Source organism: Rhinichthys klamathensis, unplaced genomic scaffold (assembly GCF_029890125.1).
Source record: "Rhinichthys klamathensis goyatoka isolate OS25496 unplaced genomic scaffold, OSU_Roscu_1.1 h1tg000073l_1, whole genome shotgun sequence".
In the NCBI taxonomy this organism is placed as follows: Eukaryota; Metazoa; Chordata; class Actinopteri; order Cypriniformes; family Leuciscidae; genus Rhinichthys; species Rhinichthys klamathensis.
Genome location: NW_026606616.1, coordinates 1502208 through 1522191, shown reverse-complemented (window position 1 = coordinate 1522191; position 19984 = coordinate 1502208). Strand labels below are relative to the sequence as shown.

The 19984-nt window shown below is 36.9% G+C and overlaps 2 protein-coding genes across 10 annotated transcripts in view; both read right to left on the bottom strand.

Annotated features, from left to right (window-relative positions):
• Window positions 1-613, bottom strand: part of dazl (deleted in azoospermia-like) — an 82290-nt gene extending 81677 nt beyond the window's left edge. The window contains exon 1 of one of the 3 annotated variants that reach the window (XM_056250735.1): window positions 505-613. In XM_056250735.1, coding sequence (XP_056106710.1) covers window positions 505-519 — 15 coding nt within the window. In that variant the 5' untranslated portion in view covers window positions 520-613. Of the gene's footprint in view, window positions 1-56; window positions 270-504 lie in introns of those variants that run through there. The other 2 variants (XM_056250734.1, XM_056250733.1) reach the window with 2 other exon arrangements.
• Window positions 614-1394: 781 nt separating this feature from the next.
• tbc1d5 (TBC1 domain family, member 5) overlaps window positions 1395-19984 on the bottom strand; it is a 36221-nt gene continuing 17631 nt past the window's right edge. For 3 of the 7 annotated variants that reach the window (XM_056250725.1, XM_056250726.1, XM_056250732.1), the window contains 18 exons: window positions 15631-15720; window positions 15464-15538; window positions 15289-15356; window positions 14266-14368; window positions 14012-14100; window positions 13805-13861; window positions 13634-13703; window positions 13360-13532; window positions 9091-9233; window positions 8648-8754; window positions 7881-7966; window positions 7490-7779; window positions 6911-6973; window positions 5635-5843; window positions 5354-5450; window positions 5187-5266; window positions 3785-4147; window positions 1395-2566 (listed from right to left, as the gene is read on the bottom strand). In XM_056250725.1, the coding sequence (XP_056106700.1) occupies window positions 2327-2566; window positions 3785-4147; window positions 5187-5266; window positions 5354-5450; window positions 5635-5843; window positions 6911-6973; window positions 7490-7779; window positions 7881-7966; window positions 8648-8754; window positions 9091-9233; window positions 13360-13532; window positions 13634-13703; window positions 13805-13861; window positions 14012-14100; window positions 14266-14368; window positions 15289-15356; window positions 15464-15538; window positions 15631-15720 (2403 nt within the window). In that variant the 3' untranslated portion in view covers window positions 1395-2326. The remainder of the gene's footprint in view (window positions 2567-3784; window positions 4148-5186; window positions 5267-5353; window positions 5451-5634; window positions 5844-6910; window positions 6974-7489; window positions 7780-7880; window positions 7967-8647; window positions 8755-9090; window positions 9234-13359; window positions 13533-13633; window positions 13704-13804; window positions 13862-14011; window positions 14101-14265; window positions 14369-15288; window positions 15357-15463; window positions 15539-15630; window positions 15721-19984) is intronic. The other 4 variants (XM_056250727.1, XM_056250728.1, XM_056250729.1 and 1 more) reach the window with 4 other exon arrangements.

Sequence of the window (19984 nt, the reverse complement as noted above, 5' to 3'; positions counted from 1 at the left end):
AGCTCTCAAAAACGATCAATAAAGTTTTTGAGATTCAAAATACCATTAGCTGCTACCTGTGAATACAACCCACATATGAGGCACAGGGGTAACTTAACGCCCTGATACATCTTAGATTTGAAGTAACGTTAAGGCCTCACGTTTCGTTACCGATTCCCTAAAAATAAACCCTAAAGTCAAACGAAATGCTAGATGAAGAAGTTTCAAAGTGCTCGACCACACGCGGCCGAAACCGCGTCGATATCGTACACGGTGTATTCATGTTTCTTCAAGCAATCTTGGCATTTAGGCTAAAATGAGTTAATTAGCCGAACATTTGTGCTCTCCTGGCAGATGTACATAATTTAATGGACGACGGTCTGAATTGATTTCATTTGATGGCGAATTTACCGCGCGATATATTTTACAGCAATACAACTCGATAATTAACAACATATAACTTTATAGATGGTGGCTGAAAGATGAAACGATCAATTAATTACTATTACTACTTTTGTTACTTACCATATGTAAAACCATTAAAATGACAAAATAAGTTAATGAAGTGAGTAGCTCGTTGGGTCTGTGCTTCTGGCTGGAGGAGTCGCATTAGAGAGCCACACCCATTCTCAGCCCTAATTGGAAAATGCAACATACCAAATAAGGCGAATTTTAAAGTCAATACGGAATAACAAACATTGATAAAAAAAAAAAATCATTAATCGGTCAAATCTTAATCATTACATACTCTAATTATTTCTAAAATAATGTGGCAGATAGCGTCTAAAATGTAACCCAATTCGGTGCGGTCTAAAAGTTTGGGAATGTAACGTTACACGAGGTAGCCTACTTCCTGGACCTTAAAAACGTTAAAGACTATCAAAACTTTGTTTATTTCAATTGCAAATAAATAGGCCTTTTTAAAATGAGAAAATGTTATAATATTGTCTGAATTTGACGGACAATTTGGTGCAATGCTAGTTATTATTGAAGAGGAAATGTTGTTATAGCGATAGCTAACCGCTAGATGTCGCGTCTAAAAATTATGAGCTGCCTGTCTGAACTGAATTTGAGGTTATATGCCTCTTTACAGACAAAGCCTAAACCTAGTCCTGGACTAAAATGCATGTTTGAGCTGTTTCAACTGAAAGCAACTTTTACTGACATTTTGTCTTAAGATGCACATCAGTAATGTTTTTTTTTTCGAAGGCACTTATATGCCCCAATTGTACTAAATCTCGGCTTAATCTAAGCCCTGTCAGTGAAACCAGGCCAAAACCTACTAGGCTAAACTACTGTCCGGTGTTGACTGTGTGGAGGTAGTTTAAAGGCAATCACCTCCACAGAAAAGGGAAACAAATGGCTAAAAATAACATCAGGGTACAAGGAAACTGTAGGGTGCACAGATCTTTGGATTAGACGAGACGAGAGTAATGCTTTTTATTCATCCAGAGTTAATAGGATATCAGTATTAGAAACATCCTTCGTGTCATGTGCAAAACAATACACAGTTACCACGGGAACCAAGACAAAACAAGACTAATGACATCAGAGAAATACTAGAACATAAAAGCTTCACATATCATTGGCTTAAAAATTATGACAAATATGAAAGAAAGAAAAATCCATAATTTAACAAATGTCGTGGTCTATGGGCTAAAATCTCGATCTTAAAAAAAAAACAGACAAAAAATGGAAAATGGACAACTGCTCAGGCACTGGTTCATGGAAAATCAATAAAGATGAGAGTGAATGAGAGACACTCAGTCCATTTCATAAAAAAGCCGCTCTCTACTACTAGATTGAGCATCTGTCAATGTCCTGTCCTTATCACAAAAGCCAGTTCCCCCCAAAAAGAGACAAAGACAGAGATAGAGGGAAAACTGAAGCAGAATATAGCTTTTATCTGAGGCAGAGAGTGTCTGTTAAATGCATTTCACAGGATATTGATTTAGAAGAAAACTAATATAGGTTTTCTCTGCATAAACGTCAAGATGCGGTCCAAAACCTTTAGGACATTTTCAAAGAAAATTACAGAATGAAAAATCTCATTAAAGTCGAGGCTGCTTTTTATGGCTTTAGATACCACATTTATGTAACAGAGCAAAGGATCTATGGTCAGGGCCTCACATTTGGAGCACAAAGAAAAGAGTTATTTTGAATTAGGATGGTTTTAAATACACAGCCAGAGGTCCAGGATTTAAGAAACATAATGTGTGGTTTAGGGATTGAGCTACAGGGCATGGGGGCACACGAGGCAATCAGCCTGAGTTCATATGTGCAAACATCCAGCAGAGTTTCTTAAGTGTTAATGATGGGTCCAGTCATATTTAGGGTAAATCAAGGTTCAAAGGTCAGTAGGATTAACAATAGTGAAGTCAGAGTCCTTGCTGTGAGTGCTGCCGTCATCTGGACTGGAAGACCCAGACGTGGTCCCCATCAGAGGGTCTTGAAAATCCGCCTTGTTTAGGCCTCGTACATGCTTAAAGAGTGGAGCCGTGGTGGTTATGCTTTGCTCCTCACTCTCTGATGGCTCGCCATCCTGTGAGACCAAGATGTAGTCATCCCAGTTTCTCCCTTCAGAGGCCTAGGACAAATAAAAGGGTGTATGAAATTGGTGTTTGGGTGAATCGCGTTAACATATGGAGGTTTTTCTCAGCATATATTTATATGCAATCAATTAATCAGCATGTAGTCAGTATGTTGTTACTTTAGATTGGTGCTAAAAAATATACCAATTACAATAAACTAAAACTATTTAAATAAAGCTGAAATTACAGGTGAAACTCGAAAAATTAGAATATCGTGCAAAAGTTAATTTCAGTAATTCAACTTAAAAGGTGAAACTAATATATTAGACTCATTACATACAAAGTGAGTTATTTCAAGCCTCTATTTGTTATAATTTTGATGATTATGGCTTACAGATATGAAAACCTTTTCACAATATTCTAATTTTGAATTTGGGGTTTTCATATCTGTAAGCCATAATCATCAAAATTATAACAAATAAAGGCTTGAAATATCTCACTTTGTATGTAATGAGTCTATATAATATATTAGTTTCACCTTTTAAGTTGAATTACTGAAATAAATGAACTTTTGCACGATATTCAAATTTTTCGAGTTTCACCTGTAAAATCAAATATTAGATGAAAAACTGAAATGAAAATTATAAAATGTTGCCTTGTCAACTACCAAAAATAAAAAAGCTTAAGTATTATAATTACTAAAACTGAAATAAAAATAGAAAAATAAAGCTAAATAGAAATATAAAAATTATAAAGATAATGAAAAATAACTCAAATAGAAAAATACAAGCCAATTCAAAATAAATATATAAATATTATAGTAGTATATTAATATTATAGTAGTATATTAATAATACTAAAATAACACTGCTTTAAATAAAACATTTTTATTGATTGACAGCCCATAAAGCTAATCCCTTACAAAATCCCATTTCAAAAAGCCATTTTATTAGCCTAATCATTATTATTCTGCCATGAATCCGCCACCCTCCCCATGCTCATTATGTAACACAAATGAAATGCATGCAAATAAAATTAATACTGTATAAAGATTGTAATAGTGTTTATAAATAATTAGTTGTACTGCCTTTAATTTATTTGATATTAATGGGGGAAAAAATACTTTTTTATTTTTACAGTAATACATGTGTTTATTTGTCACAAAATGAATCTTACATGGTCCTAATCTTGGTCTACTAAAGTATAACCTTTAAATTAATTTATAGAATGTGCATGTACCTGCTCACATGAAAACTTTTATAATCATCTCTAACCTGTGGCTCTGCTATTGTGGGGACATTCTCAGTGGTCAAGACCTTGACCTTCTCCTCGTCCTTCTCTTCCTCCTCCTCTTCTTTCTCGGCTACCTCTTCCTCCTCCTCCTCCTCCTCCTCTTCTTTCTCGGCTACCTCTTCCTCTTCTTTCTCTGCTACCATGTCTCCTTCCTGGTGGTCGTAGCGCTCTAGAACCGCTTGTTGTCCGTCTGTAGAACCAGCTGCGTCTGGATCACTCTGGTCCTTTAGTTTACTATATTGGCTAGAGCAGTAGTGATCGTCTGCTATGGAGATCTCCTCATTCTCCTCCGCCTCCAGCTGACTCTGGTTGAATCTGAGAGCCCCCTTCAGGATGTCCTTAATCTGGGGACAAAATGGTTAAGAGAGACCTCGAATTATATTTGTATAATAATGCAGAGTGTGTTATAATTGCATTTAGATAATTCAATAATTGTATCCCTTAAAACTCATCTTTGATCACCAAAATGACATATTTATGTTTTTTTCCTTGTAAAAAAAAAAAAAAGTGATTCATGCCTTAAAATAGCTTGAATTTAACTCTACACCCTTGAGTAAGTTAGTATATGCGGAGCCATGAATATGCAAATTAGTCCCGCCTACACTCACTCACACCAGCTCAGAGATTCACTCGGACAACTTTACTGTAGTAAACGCTGCACAATGGCAAGTGGAAATACTGGTTTAATTCAGCCATATATGTTTGAACCAGAAACTGATTCAGACGAAGTGGAAGAGTGAATTATACAGGCTCGTCTACAAGTCGATGTATCAGATTGGCAATGTGTTTTATGCATCACTCTCTACAACGTCGGACACATATCCTAGCTTCTCTTGAGACTCTCCCGCTTTGCAGCAAAGTAATGATGATATGCTAAAGCCCGCCCCTCTCGTGACGTGATTGGTCACAAGGTAGTTTGTGACGCAAGAAACACCAGCGATTTCAAACCGTGTGTTTGTCTTTTTTCACTGCAGTTTTAATTATAAAATACTCAGCAATGCTGTTGACATAAATTTGCACATGGTTTGTCTTAAAGCATATTAAAAACACCACATAGACATATAAACAACATTAAAAACTTGATTTTCACCACAGGGGGACTTTAACTACCTTAGTTAAACTAAAATGCTTTAAAAGTATTTTTATTTTTATTGATCTTTGTAATTGTTAATTTCAACATTTGAATAGGACCATATTGTAAGTATTACCAAAATGATTTTAAGTGAGAACACCACTGATTGAAAATGGTGAATATTTTTAAGTTTTAATTTCACACACACAAAATGTATTGTTATATACAGTATATATTCAATATTTAGTGTTTATCTTATTATTACAGTTTTTTTGTTGTTGTTTTTAGCAAAGTGGAGACCTGAGTCATACCTGTTTTAGTCCAGCAAGTGACACCAGAACCTCATCTTCCTTCTCCAGATGCTCCTGCAGTATCACATCTTGAATTTTTCCTGTCCATTAATCAAAGCACAATCATTACGATTCCATCACCAGTGTGTTTGGGAGTGCAGAGATGACTGACTGGCTCAGTGACTCACCTATGTGCATGTTCATCATCTTGGCACAATATTTACTCATGGCCTCAAGGTCATTAATCTGACCCTGTAAAAATGACACCTGGGCCTCAAGCTCCTCCTGCGTGTATGGATACATACGCATAAATTAGCATACATAAAGCATCTATAAAATACAACATTAACAGGAGCAACATAATCTCCAAGTAATTGACATGCTATATGAAGAAAGAATGGACACAAAATGAAAGCCTGGGAATGCAAATGGAAAAGTTGGTAAAGCAAAAACTAAATTTGCTGCTTACCGCATCCTTCTTGTTTATAGTTTTACTGTGGGACCGTGAGCGACTGATATTAAAGAAAGAGTCTTTCTTCGTAGCAGAGGAAGGCGGAGATGATGTGCTGGAGTCTTGCCCTGTGGACACAGGGAGAGGAGGGGAAGACATTGCATGGTCCCGCCCACCAGACAAACTCTCAGAGCTGGGGGAGGAACTAATGGTCCTGGGGGTGTGGCCTGCAAGGTAGACATCAAAAAAAGTTAATCTCAGGCAGCCTATGAGAACAGACAACCAAAGATCAAAGATAACAGAACAATTTAAAAAATCATAAGATAGATAAATAACATGAAGAGTCTGAGACACAATCACAAGCATTCAGTAAATCACAGGTAAAGCAGAAGTAAAACAAAACATGATCTTAAAAACAGGAGGATTTTCTTTGGACTATGAAGATAACTAACAAAACACGGATATGAAAAGTTCATTACCAATCAATATCGAATAGTTTGGGCTCAGGACGTTTTTTCCCCCGGTTTTTTAAAGAAATTTTAAATTCAGCAAGGATGGATTAAATTGATCAAAGGTTACAGTAAAATCATTTATAAAGTTACAAAAGAGTTCTTTTGAATTTTCTATTAAATCGATGAATCCTAAATAAAAATGTATCATGGTTTCCACAAAAATATTTTGCAGCACAAATGTTTTTAACATTGATAATACTAAAAAATGGTTCTTGAGCATCAAATCAGCATATTAGAATGATTTCTGAAGGATCATGTGACACTGAAGACTGGAGTAATGCTGCTGAAAATTCAGCTTTGCCATCACAGGAATATATTTAACATTTAAAAAAATATTCAAATAGAAAATAGTTATTTTAAAATTGTAATAATATTGCAAATGTACTGTATTAATGATCAAATAAATGCAGCCTTGGTGAGCAAAAGAGAATTCTTTCAAAACCATTCAAAACAAAATTATTATCGACCCCAAACATTTGAATGGTAGTATAAATTACATTTATTTTTAATTGGATTAATTAATACAAATACATTATTTTTATTTTGGGGTGAACTTTTTTTTAAACTGAAAAAGCCTGGTGGCAAAAAGCAGCATGACTCATTACAAAATACATGATTACACCAAGTTTATTTTAACACAGACACACATGCATGCATTACAGAGCGGACACGTCACAGTAAAAGCACACAAAGAAACATACAAAAACAGAATCAAATAAGAAGCATTTATAAAGCATGCATGCACTCTCTGGTGCTGTTGTTATCGTCATGGCAGCAGTTACCTGGGGTATCAGATTGAATCTGGGAAGGGAGAGATATCTGAGAGGCTCCACAAGGACCTATGTCTAACAGACAGCAGAGTAAGGCTACAGGCTACAGCACACACCTATTCTGTCACATGTAACTATGTTTAAGCACATGCATGTACACATTCACATAATAATCCATGCACACTGAAGTATTAATAAATTCTGGAGGTATATGGGTAAAATCAACACAAAGGCTGCATCCGAAATTGCATACTCTCTTGAGTAGGTCATTCTTTTGAATAAGTAATTACTTCATGACCGCTAAAAAAGTACGTTCTATATAATATGAATGTATGTAGTATGAATGTAATCGGGATGTACTACATTTGCCATGTTGCCATTATCATGTGACCTACCAGCTTCAGTTACATCACTTCACTGCAGAATCATGCCAGAAGAAGTAGGTCATACTTTTTGTCTACTCTTTTATGAGTACTGTGAATTCGGACATACTTCTTTTAGTTTTTAATTTTTAATAGGCAAGTATGTGATTTCGGATGCAGCCAATCTGTAGGCATACAGGGTTGAAAGGTTGTGTATACGAGTGCTCACCTTTGCTGAGGTGCACTGGCATACTTTCAGACTTCAGCAGTCGGTGCTGATGCTGCGTTTGTGTGTACGGCTGTGATTTGATCTGCGTATTTGCCGGAGCGGTGCATGATGGAGGCTCGGCAAATGGTTGTGGCACTGGAGTTTGAAGGGGAGGAGCTGATATCACCTCGCTGTTAATTGGCGAGATACCGCTGGAGCCGCTTCCCATCGGCGCAATGAGCTTCCGGCCAAAATTAAGAAGAGAACTGGATACTTTATTAATGTTGAGAGGTGCTGCTTTAGTGCTGGCCCTGTAGAAAAAGAAAGAAAATATTTTCTAAATTGTAAATAAATATAATTTGATATTTTTATATAATATATAGTATATAATAGCACACAAAACACAAGATACCGAGTCTTGTTGACCAAGTCGGCTCCACGGGTTTTGTAGTAGTCAAGGTTTTGCTGGAACTGGTAGTTTACTGGTCGTGGATTATTCTAAAATTATATAAAAAGACATATGACAAAAACAAGGGTAACACTTTACAATAATGATTCATTAGTTAACATTAACTAATAATAAACTGCACTTCTACAGCATTTATTAATCTTTGTTAATGTTAATTTCAACATTTACTAATACATTATTAGGATCAAAATTTGTATTTGTTAACATTAGTTAATGCACTGTGAAGTAACATGAACAAACAATGAAGAACTATATTTTTTATAAACCAACGTTAGCAAAGATTAACAAATACAGTAACAAATGTATTGCTCATGGTTAGCTCATGTTAGTTAATACATTAACAAATGAGACGTTATTGTAAAGTGTTACCAAAATAACATAATTGTACTTTCAGCAGTATAGAGTGTCTCTGCTTTTGAATGTCAAGCTAGCTTAAATCTGTGTTTGGGACACTGGGATAAATTCCCTAGACTTATATAAAATAAGTTCCAGAATAAATTATAATAATATGACTAATTATATTACTTTTATTATATTCTAATTATATTATATTACAAATAAATAATATTATGCATAAATATTATATCATTTAATAAATTAATATCACACATACAAATGTATTTGTAATCTAATAATTACATATTTCAAAATATTTATTTATTTATGATGTTTAAAAGTGAATATGAAAGACTGGGTGTGCCTGACAGTACCTTAGGGTCTCTGAGGAATAGTGCTTTTAGGAGCAGTGAGTGGATGTCTCCAATAGGAGGATAGTGCATCAGGAGGCCGAGACACGTCTGAAAGTTACTTGCGATCACTACGACATGAACACAGGAACGATACGGTTACTGGAGTTTCAAATAAACTGATAAAGTTCTTCTAGAGCTTTTTGTAAAGGTACATGTTCAATGCCAACAGGCATAAGCCAACTCATCTGCATGTCATTGGCTCCTGTGTTTGGATTGGTTATGTAGGTGGCAGTGATGCGCAACTAGACAAACTGATGACTCTTTTTGTGAGTTATGTATTGCTTGATATCCATAGAGCTCCAAGGTGAACACCCAAAGTTTATTTACGCCTTAGTAAGTCTATATCTTGTGTTCCATTGGTTTGTGTTATGAACAAATCACAGATGAGAGAGAATTTAACTTACATGCATCTCTGATGTATAGAAGCATAGCAACAAACACGTAATCCACCAAGTCCAAAGTGATGCTGTCTGCAAAGAGAGCATCCCAGACCACCAACAGATCCTGCAGGGGAAACTCCCGACCAAACAGCAGTCGAACCCAGCGACTGCCCGCAAACACACAGAAACAGAGAATTTATAGCTGATGGAAAAGTTGACTAATTTTGATAAAAACAACACTTTAACATATCTTTAATTCTACATCGTTTATATGCACCATGGAGAAATTACAAGAAATAATGATTAAAAATAAATGAGTAATATAAAAATAAAAAAAACTTTAATAATTTAATTAATAATAAAAAAAATTATATATACACATACATAGCATTTTTTTTACATGCACCTTGCAGAATTTGCTAAATGTGAATTATTTTTACAAAATAAGAGAGGGTTACTACACAATGCATGTTATTTTTTATTTAGTGCTGTCCTGAATAAGATATTTTACATTTTACATAAAGATGTTTACATATAGTCAACGAAACAAAAAAATAGCTGAATTTATAAAAATGACCTACACTTGATTCTTTGAACCTTTTGGAATAGCTGCAACTAAGTCCCTCAGTTGTCCTCAGTGTGAAAATATGGATTTCAAAATTATAGTCACTGCTGGAAAGGGTTAAAATATGCACATTTTTACAGTGTATGTGTATGTAAACTTTTGAAAGGGGTCATTTTTATAAATTCAGCTATTTTTTTAGCTATTGTCTTGTGGACAATATGTAAACATCTTTAATGTAAAATATCTTATTCAGGACAGTTCTAAATAAAAAATAACATGCATTTTGTATTCTATTCCCTCTTATTTTGTTAAAATAATGAACATTTTGCAGATTCTGCAAGGTGTATGTAAACTTTTGACCAAGACTGATACTGATATATATATATATATATACTGTGTGTGTATGTGTGTGTGTATATATAAAAATATATATAGCTTCTAGCAACAATAACAGGGTCAAGCAATTCCATGGGTTCCATGAGTTCAAAAAGTAGCTAAAAAAGAAAAAGAAAACCAACAGATGCAAGAAGCTAAAGCACCTTTGGTGCTTTGCCCCAAATAATAACAACAAGAGGTTGAAAGATCATTGCAATGCTGAGTCGAAATACCACAACATGATCTGCTATGATGACACACCACATGGGAATCAAACCCACAACTTTCGGGTCAGGTGCTCATTGTCTTATCACCATGTATTTTGAGCACAGGATTTTATTAAGCAACATTATGGACATAGCAAAATTTAAATTGTATAAGTTTGCACCACACGGGATTTAATTAAATGATTTTCCAACATAAAGCACATTGCTCTACACAGTGCGCCAATCAGTTGGCTTAGGTTGTGTAAACTCAAATAGACTTGAGTGAAAGGCAGAAATACAATTGATGGTCCAAAAGAGTCTCTAATGTTATGAGAGTCTTTAAACCCCCCTATAAAAGTTTAATTTAGATAAAAGGTTTCTAGAAATGGCCAGAAATGTACATGTACATGGCACACAATTGATTTACTGCTGAAGAGACTTCAATATGAGGTGGAACACACAAAACCTTTAGTTAGCATGCTAACCGTTTAGCATACCAAGATAACTTAGCCAATAACGTATCTTATGTTTAATCTGATAGCAAAAGAGCCACATTAGAATGAATGGCCTCTAATTTACGTATTAACCAATTAGCATGCTAAGCTAACATAGCATAGGTCAACAAACAGGCATTGTCCACTTCGGAAAGGCGTTTCTCAGAAACAGTAGTGAATATCAAAAATCTGTTCATTCATTTTTGTGTGGCTCGGACCAAAGATTGGACTGAGCTGATTATAGGAGGGGTAGCGAAAAAAGAACAACGTTTTTTTCATATACCTAAAAATAGTGGTCGAACGAGCATAATGTTGGAAAATGACAAATGAGAAACCGGCATAAACGAAGGAAAGTAACAGTACTGAGAAAATTAAGTTTTCAAAAGTTTTAAAGGAGTCATAATGTGCAATTTTCACTTTTCCATGAGAATCAATGTATGTTATGATTGACTAACGATTATACATTGGCCGGGATGCCGATATTCAAAAGTGAAGCGTTTGTTTACCCCAGGGTTCTTAAACTAGCCAACGTGCACGCGCACTCAAATACGAGATTTCAATTTCTCCCCCGACTTGACGTCAAGACGGGGCCGGATATACCATATATGGACACCGCAGAGGAGGCCCGCCCTGCCCCTCTCCCCATCATATTCAGTCAAGAAAGATGCAGAAACGTAGTGCACACATGAGTTGCTCTGTGGTTGACTGTCATAATCCACATTCTAATGTTTTTTCTTTACCCAAAACTGACCAAACTACAAGGGACAAGTGGATGAAATTTATTTTCAATGACGCTGTTCCAACAACCATCTCAACTTGCACAACGTTAGGTGTCTGCGCTAAACATTTCACAAAATAATCTTTTACAAATTTGGGGCAATATCAGGCGAAGTTGGCATCGAAGCTACGTTTGGAAAAAGGTGCCATTCCAACAATCAGGGACTTGCCTGAATTTGAAACGGTAAGACTGTGTTTTTATTACTATATTTTGTGTAAATAGCAGCTAACTACTAATGCGGTTAATGTATGTGATGTAAACACGGGGAATGGACTCTACGAATGCTAGCCACATCTTTCCACTTTAAACAGACTAGAAAATGATACAGCTATTATTTAATATAATCGTATACAATATAACAATGACAACATATCATTGTATTGATTTTTTTATATAATAGATAAGGATAGATACATTAAAAAAACAGTCAAGAATTAATAAACAAAGAAAAACATAACGTTACATGTCTGCAGATGAAAATTATTAAATATCTAAAAAACCACAACGTCAAAAAAGGCAAAAACAACACATTATAGCAAACGTTAATCTCTATAACCACTGTAAGCTGAAAATAAAGTAGAGTACATCTCCGTTAATGTAATCTACATTAAATTAAAGGTAAACTTATGTGGGAGAAAATAGCAAAAAACGTTTTAGCTCGTTACTGATGTTAATGTATGTCTCAGTCAAAAAAATTGTCTTTACCATTCAGAGACATGTTGATGTAGACGTCCTTCAATTGACTGTTGTTCCTCTTCCGTTTCCAGCTCTGGTTCAGAGTCTGGCTCAAACATATACGGTTGAATCCCGTAGGTCGCGGCCAGGTCGGGTTCATTAACAACTTGTGCCATGATCTCTTTTTGGAATGATATGCTGAAGTTACCTGCGGTGTCAAGCCCCCTCCTTCCTGCCACCAATCAACGCGCCCCTCATTTGCATTATTAAAATGACCGTCCACGACAGCCAAAACCTCGCATCAGATCTCGCGAGACAATAATGCATTCAGAAATAAGGGTCAAACGAGCTCTCTGTTTATTTTTTTCCAATTTTTCTTTTTTAGAAGGGCATGAAATGACTATAATAGAGCGTGGGTATCAAAGTTAATACTACATTATGACTCCTTTAAACGTTTTTGTGAAAAGCCTTACACCTTCTGAACACTAGGAGGCACTGTGTTCAAAATGTACAGGTACCTTACAGACATTCTGGTGATGATGTCTTTCAATCTGCTTATATGCTTTGCTGATATGTCAAAGCATTTTAAAAATATTATAGTTTATGACAAATTTCAAAATGCCAGAGAGACATTTCTGACAAACATTTCAAAAGTTATTAGCAAAAATAGCAATTTTTGAATCTCATGACCTGTAGGTGGCGCTGTTCTGAACTTTCGCATGTACCCTCAGATCATGGTGCCGAATTTAGTTTCGATAGATCAAAGTTTTGCCGAAATATAGCCTGTGTGGCTCGGTCTAAACTACAGTACATTTCAAAATGGCGACTACTGTAATGGGCGGAGTCTTAATTGAATGTGATCAGCATGAGGAGAGTAATCGAGAGTATAAAACATGTTCTTTCTAAGATTTTCTTTCTAAATGTTCAAAAGTTGAAAAGTGAATATTTGAACTGGTGGTGGTGGCGGAATGGAGTTGGTTCTAAAAGGTTCCCAAGTTGGTCAGATTACTATTCAGGACCACCACTAGTGGTACAAGTGTGCAAATTTCATAATTTTCCTACTTAAGGTTCATAGGGCTGCTGTATACTCCAAATAGGGAGGAGTAATAATAATAAGAATACTAACAGATACAATAGCAGCTACAGCAACTTTGGTGCTTGGCCCCTAATACAATAATAATAGAGTTTATTCATACTCACATGCCATAAATCTGGGGTGCTATCTCTAGTCTGTTGAGGTGCATATACAGTTCAATGTCGTGTTTTTTTACTAGCTGGTCCTGAATGCGGTTGACTTTGGTCACAATAGCAACAGAAGGGCCAGAGTCCTGTGGTCTCGCAAAGGGGATGCTGGTTAACATCTCTTCTTTGCCCTGAAATGTTTAAACACCGTTTAAGTCATGTTAACAAGATTGAAGTTGGAAGCTGACAAAATATCAAAGCAATTAATTTTACGTAAAGTCACCCATTGTACCTTTCTGACCTCCCGCTCAAAACTGCTGAACCAGGGTTCTGCTGTCTCCATGAGCAGAGAAAACATGACACTATGGGATATTTGATGAAGAACAAAAAGATAGATTGAGCAGTTAATCGAGGCATCATTTTGTTTAAGATCATCCAGTGTGATTATGTGACATTTACTCACTAGGCATCATGCTCATGGAATTTAGGATCAAGAAGGACTTTCATCTCTTCACTGCAATTGAGGTACAATATGGTTTAAATAAATATACTAAGAAATACTGAAAATTAAATTAATAATGATTCAAAATTTGAAACAATACACGTAACAAATTGAGCAAGTCTTCAGAAATCTGTATGACAGTCTCGCCTGTGTGGTAATAGGTCAGACCTGGGATTGGCCGTCTCATTGGCATGCTGAAACGCCTGGTGATCACAGTGGAGAACAAACACTATTGGGGCAAGTAACTCATGCATGCCCTGTAGAGAGACAGAGAAGGAGGGATGAAGATGAGAGAAACAAGAGGATAATGTAGAGGTAAATGCTTATTTTGGCAAAATTACACCACAAGATCGACTGAGCTAGTTTGACAGGTTATGTTGTGGTGTGGCAGTATTTGTCACAATCATTAAGTGTGTATAAACCTGCTTATACAGTAGCTGCTCATTCTCTCGTGCGTAGCAGAAGAGAATATCAGTCAGCTTCGTCCTGACATCCTCTTCCTGGAAGTACAGCATCTCTGGAAACCTGCAGACAATCAAGGAGTAGCAAATATTGTTAATGTTTTGTATTGTATTGTATCTGTAGTGTCTAGACCAGTCAGACACACAATTATTCATTATAGTTCATGAATAATCCAGAAAACTCCCTCTCCCAACAAGCAAACCATGTGTTAGAGTTCTGTGGACAACCCCCAGAGAGCAACTAACTCCCCAAAAAGGCAGAACAGGCCTCTGGTTAACATAGCAGCAAAGGTGTTCGACCAAAAGGAATGTGGAGTCTCAACTCTCTCTCCATTTCCCCATAGGAAAGACACATAAGGCCCATAACAAGTTATTATTTCCATTAATTCATAGGCAAACCTTTTATGAATGAAAATGCATATCTCCAGGACATGTGTATAATTATTACTGTCTTGTTCATTGTCTTTTGTGTCGTATACTGTTTTATGCATGCTTTATGATAGAACCAATAATTAATGTAACCTCATCTATACCATGTTTGGTATCTGTGAATTTCTATTTCAATTATTTGAATGCACATTTATGTTATATGTTGATACCTATGCAACATATTAATGTTACCAGAATATTTCATAATTCCTCCCTCAACACCCAATCCAGTTACATATCTATCTTCGACGACAATTAATTAACACTTGACTGAATTTCTGACTGAATTATCTTAAAAACCTTTTTCAAAGACTTATTTTTGAATGCTTGAATATGAATGCATACTTAATATAATTTTAAGTATGTTTATGGAGTAAAAATTGCAAATAAAAATATATACGCGTTTAAATATTCACCTTTCACACAACCATTAGGGTCAGTAAGAAAAATAAATAAATGCAGGCTTGGTGCTCACTCATCATAAGAGGCTTCTTTTAAAAAGATTTTTTTCTAAACCTCTTAATGGTAGTGTATGTGTATTGTTCACAAACTTACGTTCGTAAAACATCTTGTTTGATCATACCCCTGAGCTCCTTATCCTGAAAAAACTTGTTCCAGAGACTCTGAAAGAGAAAGACACAAAGAGACAGAAAAAGTTGAAGATGTTAATCAAACCATAATGGACAGATCCATCCCATTCTTATGGTTTTACTGAATTGGATTCTCTCACCCCCTCATCCTGTGAGAGTGGGTTGTTCACCACCAGGTCCTGCTGGCCTGCAGCTTTGCGAGGGTTTGTAATGTGCTGCAGTTCAAGACAAACAATCATGATCTAGTCTCAAAACCTACTGACGACACATAAATCACTACCACATACATATGTGCACACACACATACCGTTTCTTTGATTTTCTCGTACTGTGCTCTGACCTCCTTGGTTCGACTGATCCATTGAGTCTTATCTTCTGGCAGGACATCCAGATAAAGCTGGAAAGAACAAAACCAAAGCTCGTCATCTACTCCATTTGGCACAGAAATTGCACACTTCATCTTTTAACCCCAGTAATAACAAAAAGACCATTTTCATGCATTAAAGTGTCACTATTAAGCTATTTTAAAGATTCCTAAAGTTGTTTTGGAGTCTCCTACAATAGGTTTACATGCATCAAAGGTAAAAAAACTGTTTCATTTTCTCATAATATATATTTGCACATCACCACATTTTCAATGATTCTCAAACGACTCGTCAGATGAATCAATCCCTCTAAATCCCTCCTTTCCGCAAGCTACTCTGCTCTGATTGGCCAGACAGCTCAGTCTGTTGTGATTGGTTTACCGCATACAGAAACGCTCATTGCCATAACAACATCAGCTCTGCTTGTCCTGAGGCTTCCTACACCATAAACTAAACAGACTAACGAATAATGACGTCGATTGTACCATATCAATGCGAGCGCGAGTCCGAAGATGAAACATTGGAAGAACTATTCATTAAACCCGAACCTCCATCGCAAGGACAACTCGAGCAGGACGTTTCTCAGTGATGCACTACTCAGTTTGAGGTACATTATGAGATGTTGCAACTGTAATTCCTCACCATCAGCATTAACAAGTGCATGTCCATCAGCAAACCGATTATTTTACTTGTACTTATTTATTTACAGAGTATTTTTCTAATATATTGCGGTGAACACGTGGAAACTGTATCAATAACAGTGCATGTATGCAATGTACACATTAGCCGAGCTCTAGCGTGAATGACTGATATAACATAACATTGGTAAAACAAATCTTGCTCCATGCTTAATCTTTCCTCAAAGTAGTGAGAACGACAGATAATCTGCATTAATAGACACAGTTTTAGGTAATAGTGGCCCACAGCTGCTTAGCAGAAGTATTTCAGTAAGACAGTGATAACATGAGTTAGCCAGTTACCAGGAGACCTACACAATATAAAACTCAAAACAAAGTATTTCAGGGCTCCAGACTAACATTTTTTACTAGGAGTGCTGTAGCCCCTGACTGAAAATTTTAGGAGCGCAAGCAGAAAATAAGGGCACACCTTAAATCAGCTTGCAATGCAATTATTCAAATTTCCCCCAAAATAACTGTAATACTGACAAATTCTTTAATAATAAATAAACTTAACGTACAGATATTACAATGTGCAGTTTTATTTTAAGTTCACAGGGCTCCAGACTAAAATTTGAGGGTAGCATCACCGGAGCCACTGAGTTCTACAAAAAAGATCTGGTAGCACTGGGGGTGACAATACAGCACTAAGCTTAATTTAGGGCAGGGTAGGCAGTTTGTTTCTAAAACACTTTTCCCCAAATTTGTTTAAACTGTCTTTATATACCAATACATATCTAAAATGTAAGTACTCTGAAAAGGAGAGAATAAAAATAGAGTGTAGTCCTCTCAGGGCTGCAATAAACACAGCTACTCTTTCCATTGCAATGAGGAACGAATGCAATGATTGGCTGGGGTCTGTCACTCTCCCTCGCTACCATGGCTACCACCCCTGCTGGTACAGGAGCTCCCCACATGCGCGCACCCGGTTGACTCGCTCATTTCGAAAGAGGAGAGGCACGTACCAGCCGGAAGCTAGGAAGATTTATGCAGGCCCGGATTGGCTAATCGGGAGCACCGGGAAAATTCCCAGTGGGCCAGTCTGTTTTATTGGCCAGGAGGGCCGGTGTTGTCATGGTACTGGGTTGAATGCTTTCCCTATAGGCTCCAGTCACAGCGCAGCCCCACTATTTTTTTATTATTATTTTCTCTCAGCCCCACAAAAAAAAAAAAAGTCAGTTGTTAGAGATGTGCGAACAAAAAATAAGAGATACGAAACATTGATAATAGTAGCGCCATTTCGCAACGATAACCGACCTCATCATCAGCACTCAAACACCGCTCGTCGGCAATGGCAAAATGTTTGAGATGACCGATCAAAGCAGGATTTATGTTCACAGAAGCGCGAATCCCAACGCGACGCTTCACGAGATAAGATGCAAGTGGCTAAACTACACAGCTGTTTTACGAAAGAAGTTTTAAACGACCGACATAAATAATCAGTTTGCAAAGACTATCAATCAAAGCTCAGCTTCGGGAAGGGGAGATTTACAGGTAAAGATAAAGAGACAGAGAAGAAGAACGAGAGAAGGAGATGGAGATAAGAGAGGAGAGCAGGAAGAGCAATAGCCTATTGCATACTGTGCCCAGAATGAGAATAACTTTATTACAATGGATTCCTATTTAACACAGATATACATATGTTCTTTGCCAATGACAGTGGAAAAATAATATGCCCCCGAACCCCCTAGCAAGATCACTTTTGGGACCTCTGTTTTTATAAAACCCTGTGTGTACGGCTATTGCACTGAATAGAAAATTATATTTTTTTAAAAATACAATGAATTACAAGGCTGTACAGAACAGTGCACTATTGCTTATATACTGAGGTTTTAATTACATTATTGTAATATAGTCAGTCGGGAACTAAAGTGGGCCGGTCTAAGGCATGAAACTCCAGGGCTGAAAATGACTCCCACTCCGGCCCTGCATTTATGGCAGAGAAAGACTAGTCAAAATTCCCAGTACCACCTGTACCTGCATATACAGTCAGCGCAGGCAAACAAAGCAAAAAAAGGTGATGTCACTCCATGCACTGCGCTCCTCTCCGCTCGGCGCTGGTAAACGCGTCCTCCAGCTGAGCGGTCGGCATCACGCGTTCATGTGTTTTGGGGGCGTGGCTTTGTAAGGAGCCCAGAAGGGAGGGGGTGGGAGTTTCTCTGTTGGATACTTTCAAAATCCAGCAGCTTTCTGCTAGTTTGTCAAACTTACCTACCCTGCCTTTAATTTAGGGTGTACATGAAATTAACTTTAGTTATTATCATTCATAATGTCTTAATATTAATTAAAAAGCAAAAGGAGTGAAAAAATGTATATTAAAGAGTGAAAATAGCCAATAAACATCCTACTGTTTACAATGTTTTTTTTTTGTTTTTTTTAAATAAGTGTTTAAATAAGAGTTTTCCTACATCTTAACATTTTTCGTTTTAGGACAATCTTTGAAGGATGAACAAAAAATGTGTTGGTCATCACATTAAAAATAACATTTATATATGATATTATAGTTTTGAAGTGCTGGAAAAAGATGTGTAGCCTAGTACTTGTAAGCGTTTGACTATTTCTGTCACAATACCACATTTATGGTTAGAGTTACTATATTAGCCTAAATCCATGGTGAATGTTGCTGAATTGTGCACTGAAAGCCTTCTAAGTGTTTCTCCTGGTTTCCACGTCAGCGCTGTTTGATCTGATATCTATGGTTTATAACAGAGATGGTTTATTCTGCGCCGAATCGGAATGTTTCTCACTGGATCTCGTAGCGATGATGTTATTAATTCTGAGGCGAATTCAATGGATTTCTTCACTGGATCTCCAGAGCCTGGATCTCCAAGTAACAGTGTCGCGTGATCGAGATCGGCCCGCAACTGGCAAGTTCGGGGCGCTGTGCTGTCTATTATTGGTCCGAACTAATAAACGGTCCGTGAAGCATAAATGAGTAGCGCATTTTCGTTCCGCTTTCATTTTGTTTGCATTCGCTGCTCGGTAAACGAGTCGATAGATCGCTTGCTCATTGCTCAGACGCATATAGCAGGTTGTGATATTTGTCTCCGTCTCCTCTCTTTCCCACAGACGTTTACCTATGACATTTACACGCGCTGGATTATCTCTAGGACCCTCCCCCTCCACACATTAGCCACTTACAGTGGCCATTTCCTATTCTTGTCACACTCATTGGCCTGCCACTCATTCCGGATTCATTGACACGCCCTTTCCACGTTTAACGTGTAAAAAAAAAAGAAAAAAAAAGGGCAAATTTACTGGTCGCACATGTTGTGCACATGTTGTGATGTAAAATTCAGTTGCACACTTGCAAAATGCAACCATTGGGTCGCAGTCTGGAGCCCTGTATTTTGAACACCATCTTTCAAGAGCAAGCAGTTTGCGAATCCTGCATTTAACCTCAGAGATTTGAGAAGCAGTCGTCAGTAAAATAAAGGGAACACCGCAAAAGTTTCGGATTATACTGCTGTGATATCGTGGTAAAGATTCATTTTAACCACAGATTCTTCACATGCTCGTCCTTGGGCAGTGAAAAAAAAAAAACTGGCTTTAGCGTGCCTTCACATTGTAGAGCACACAACATGAAGCTATCCAGTATCCACAGGAATCAGCTGCAGTG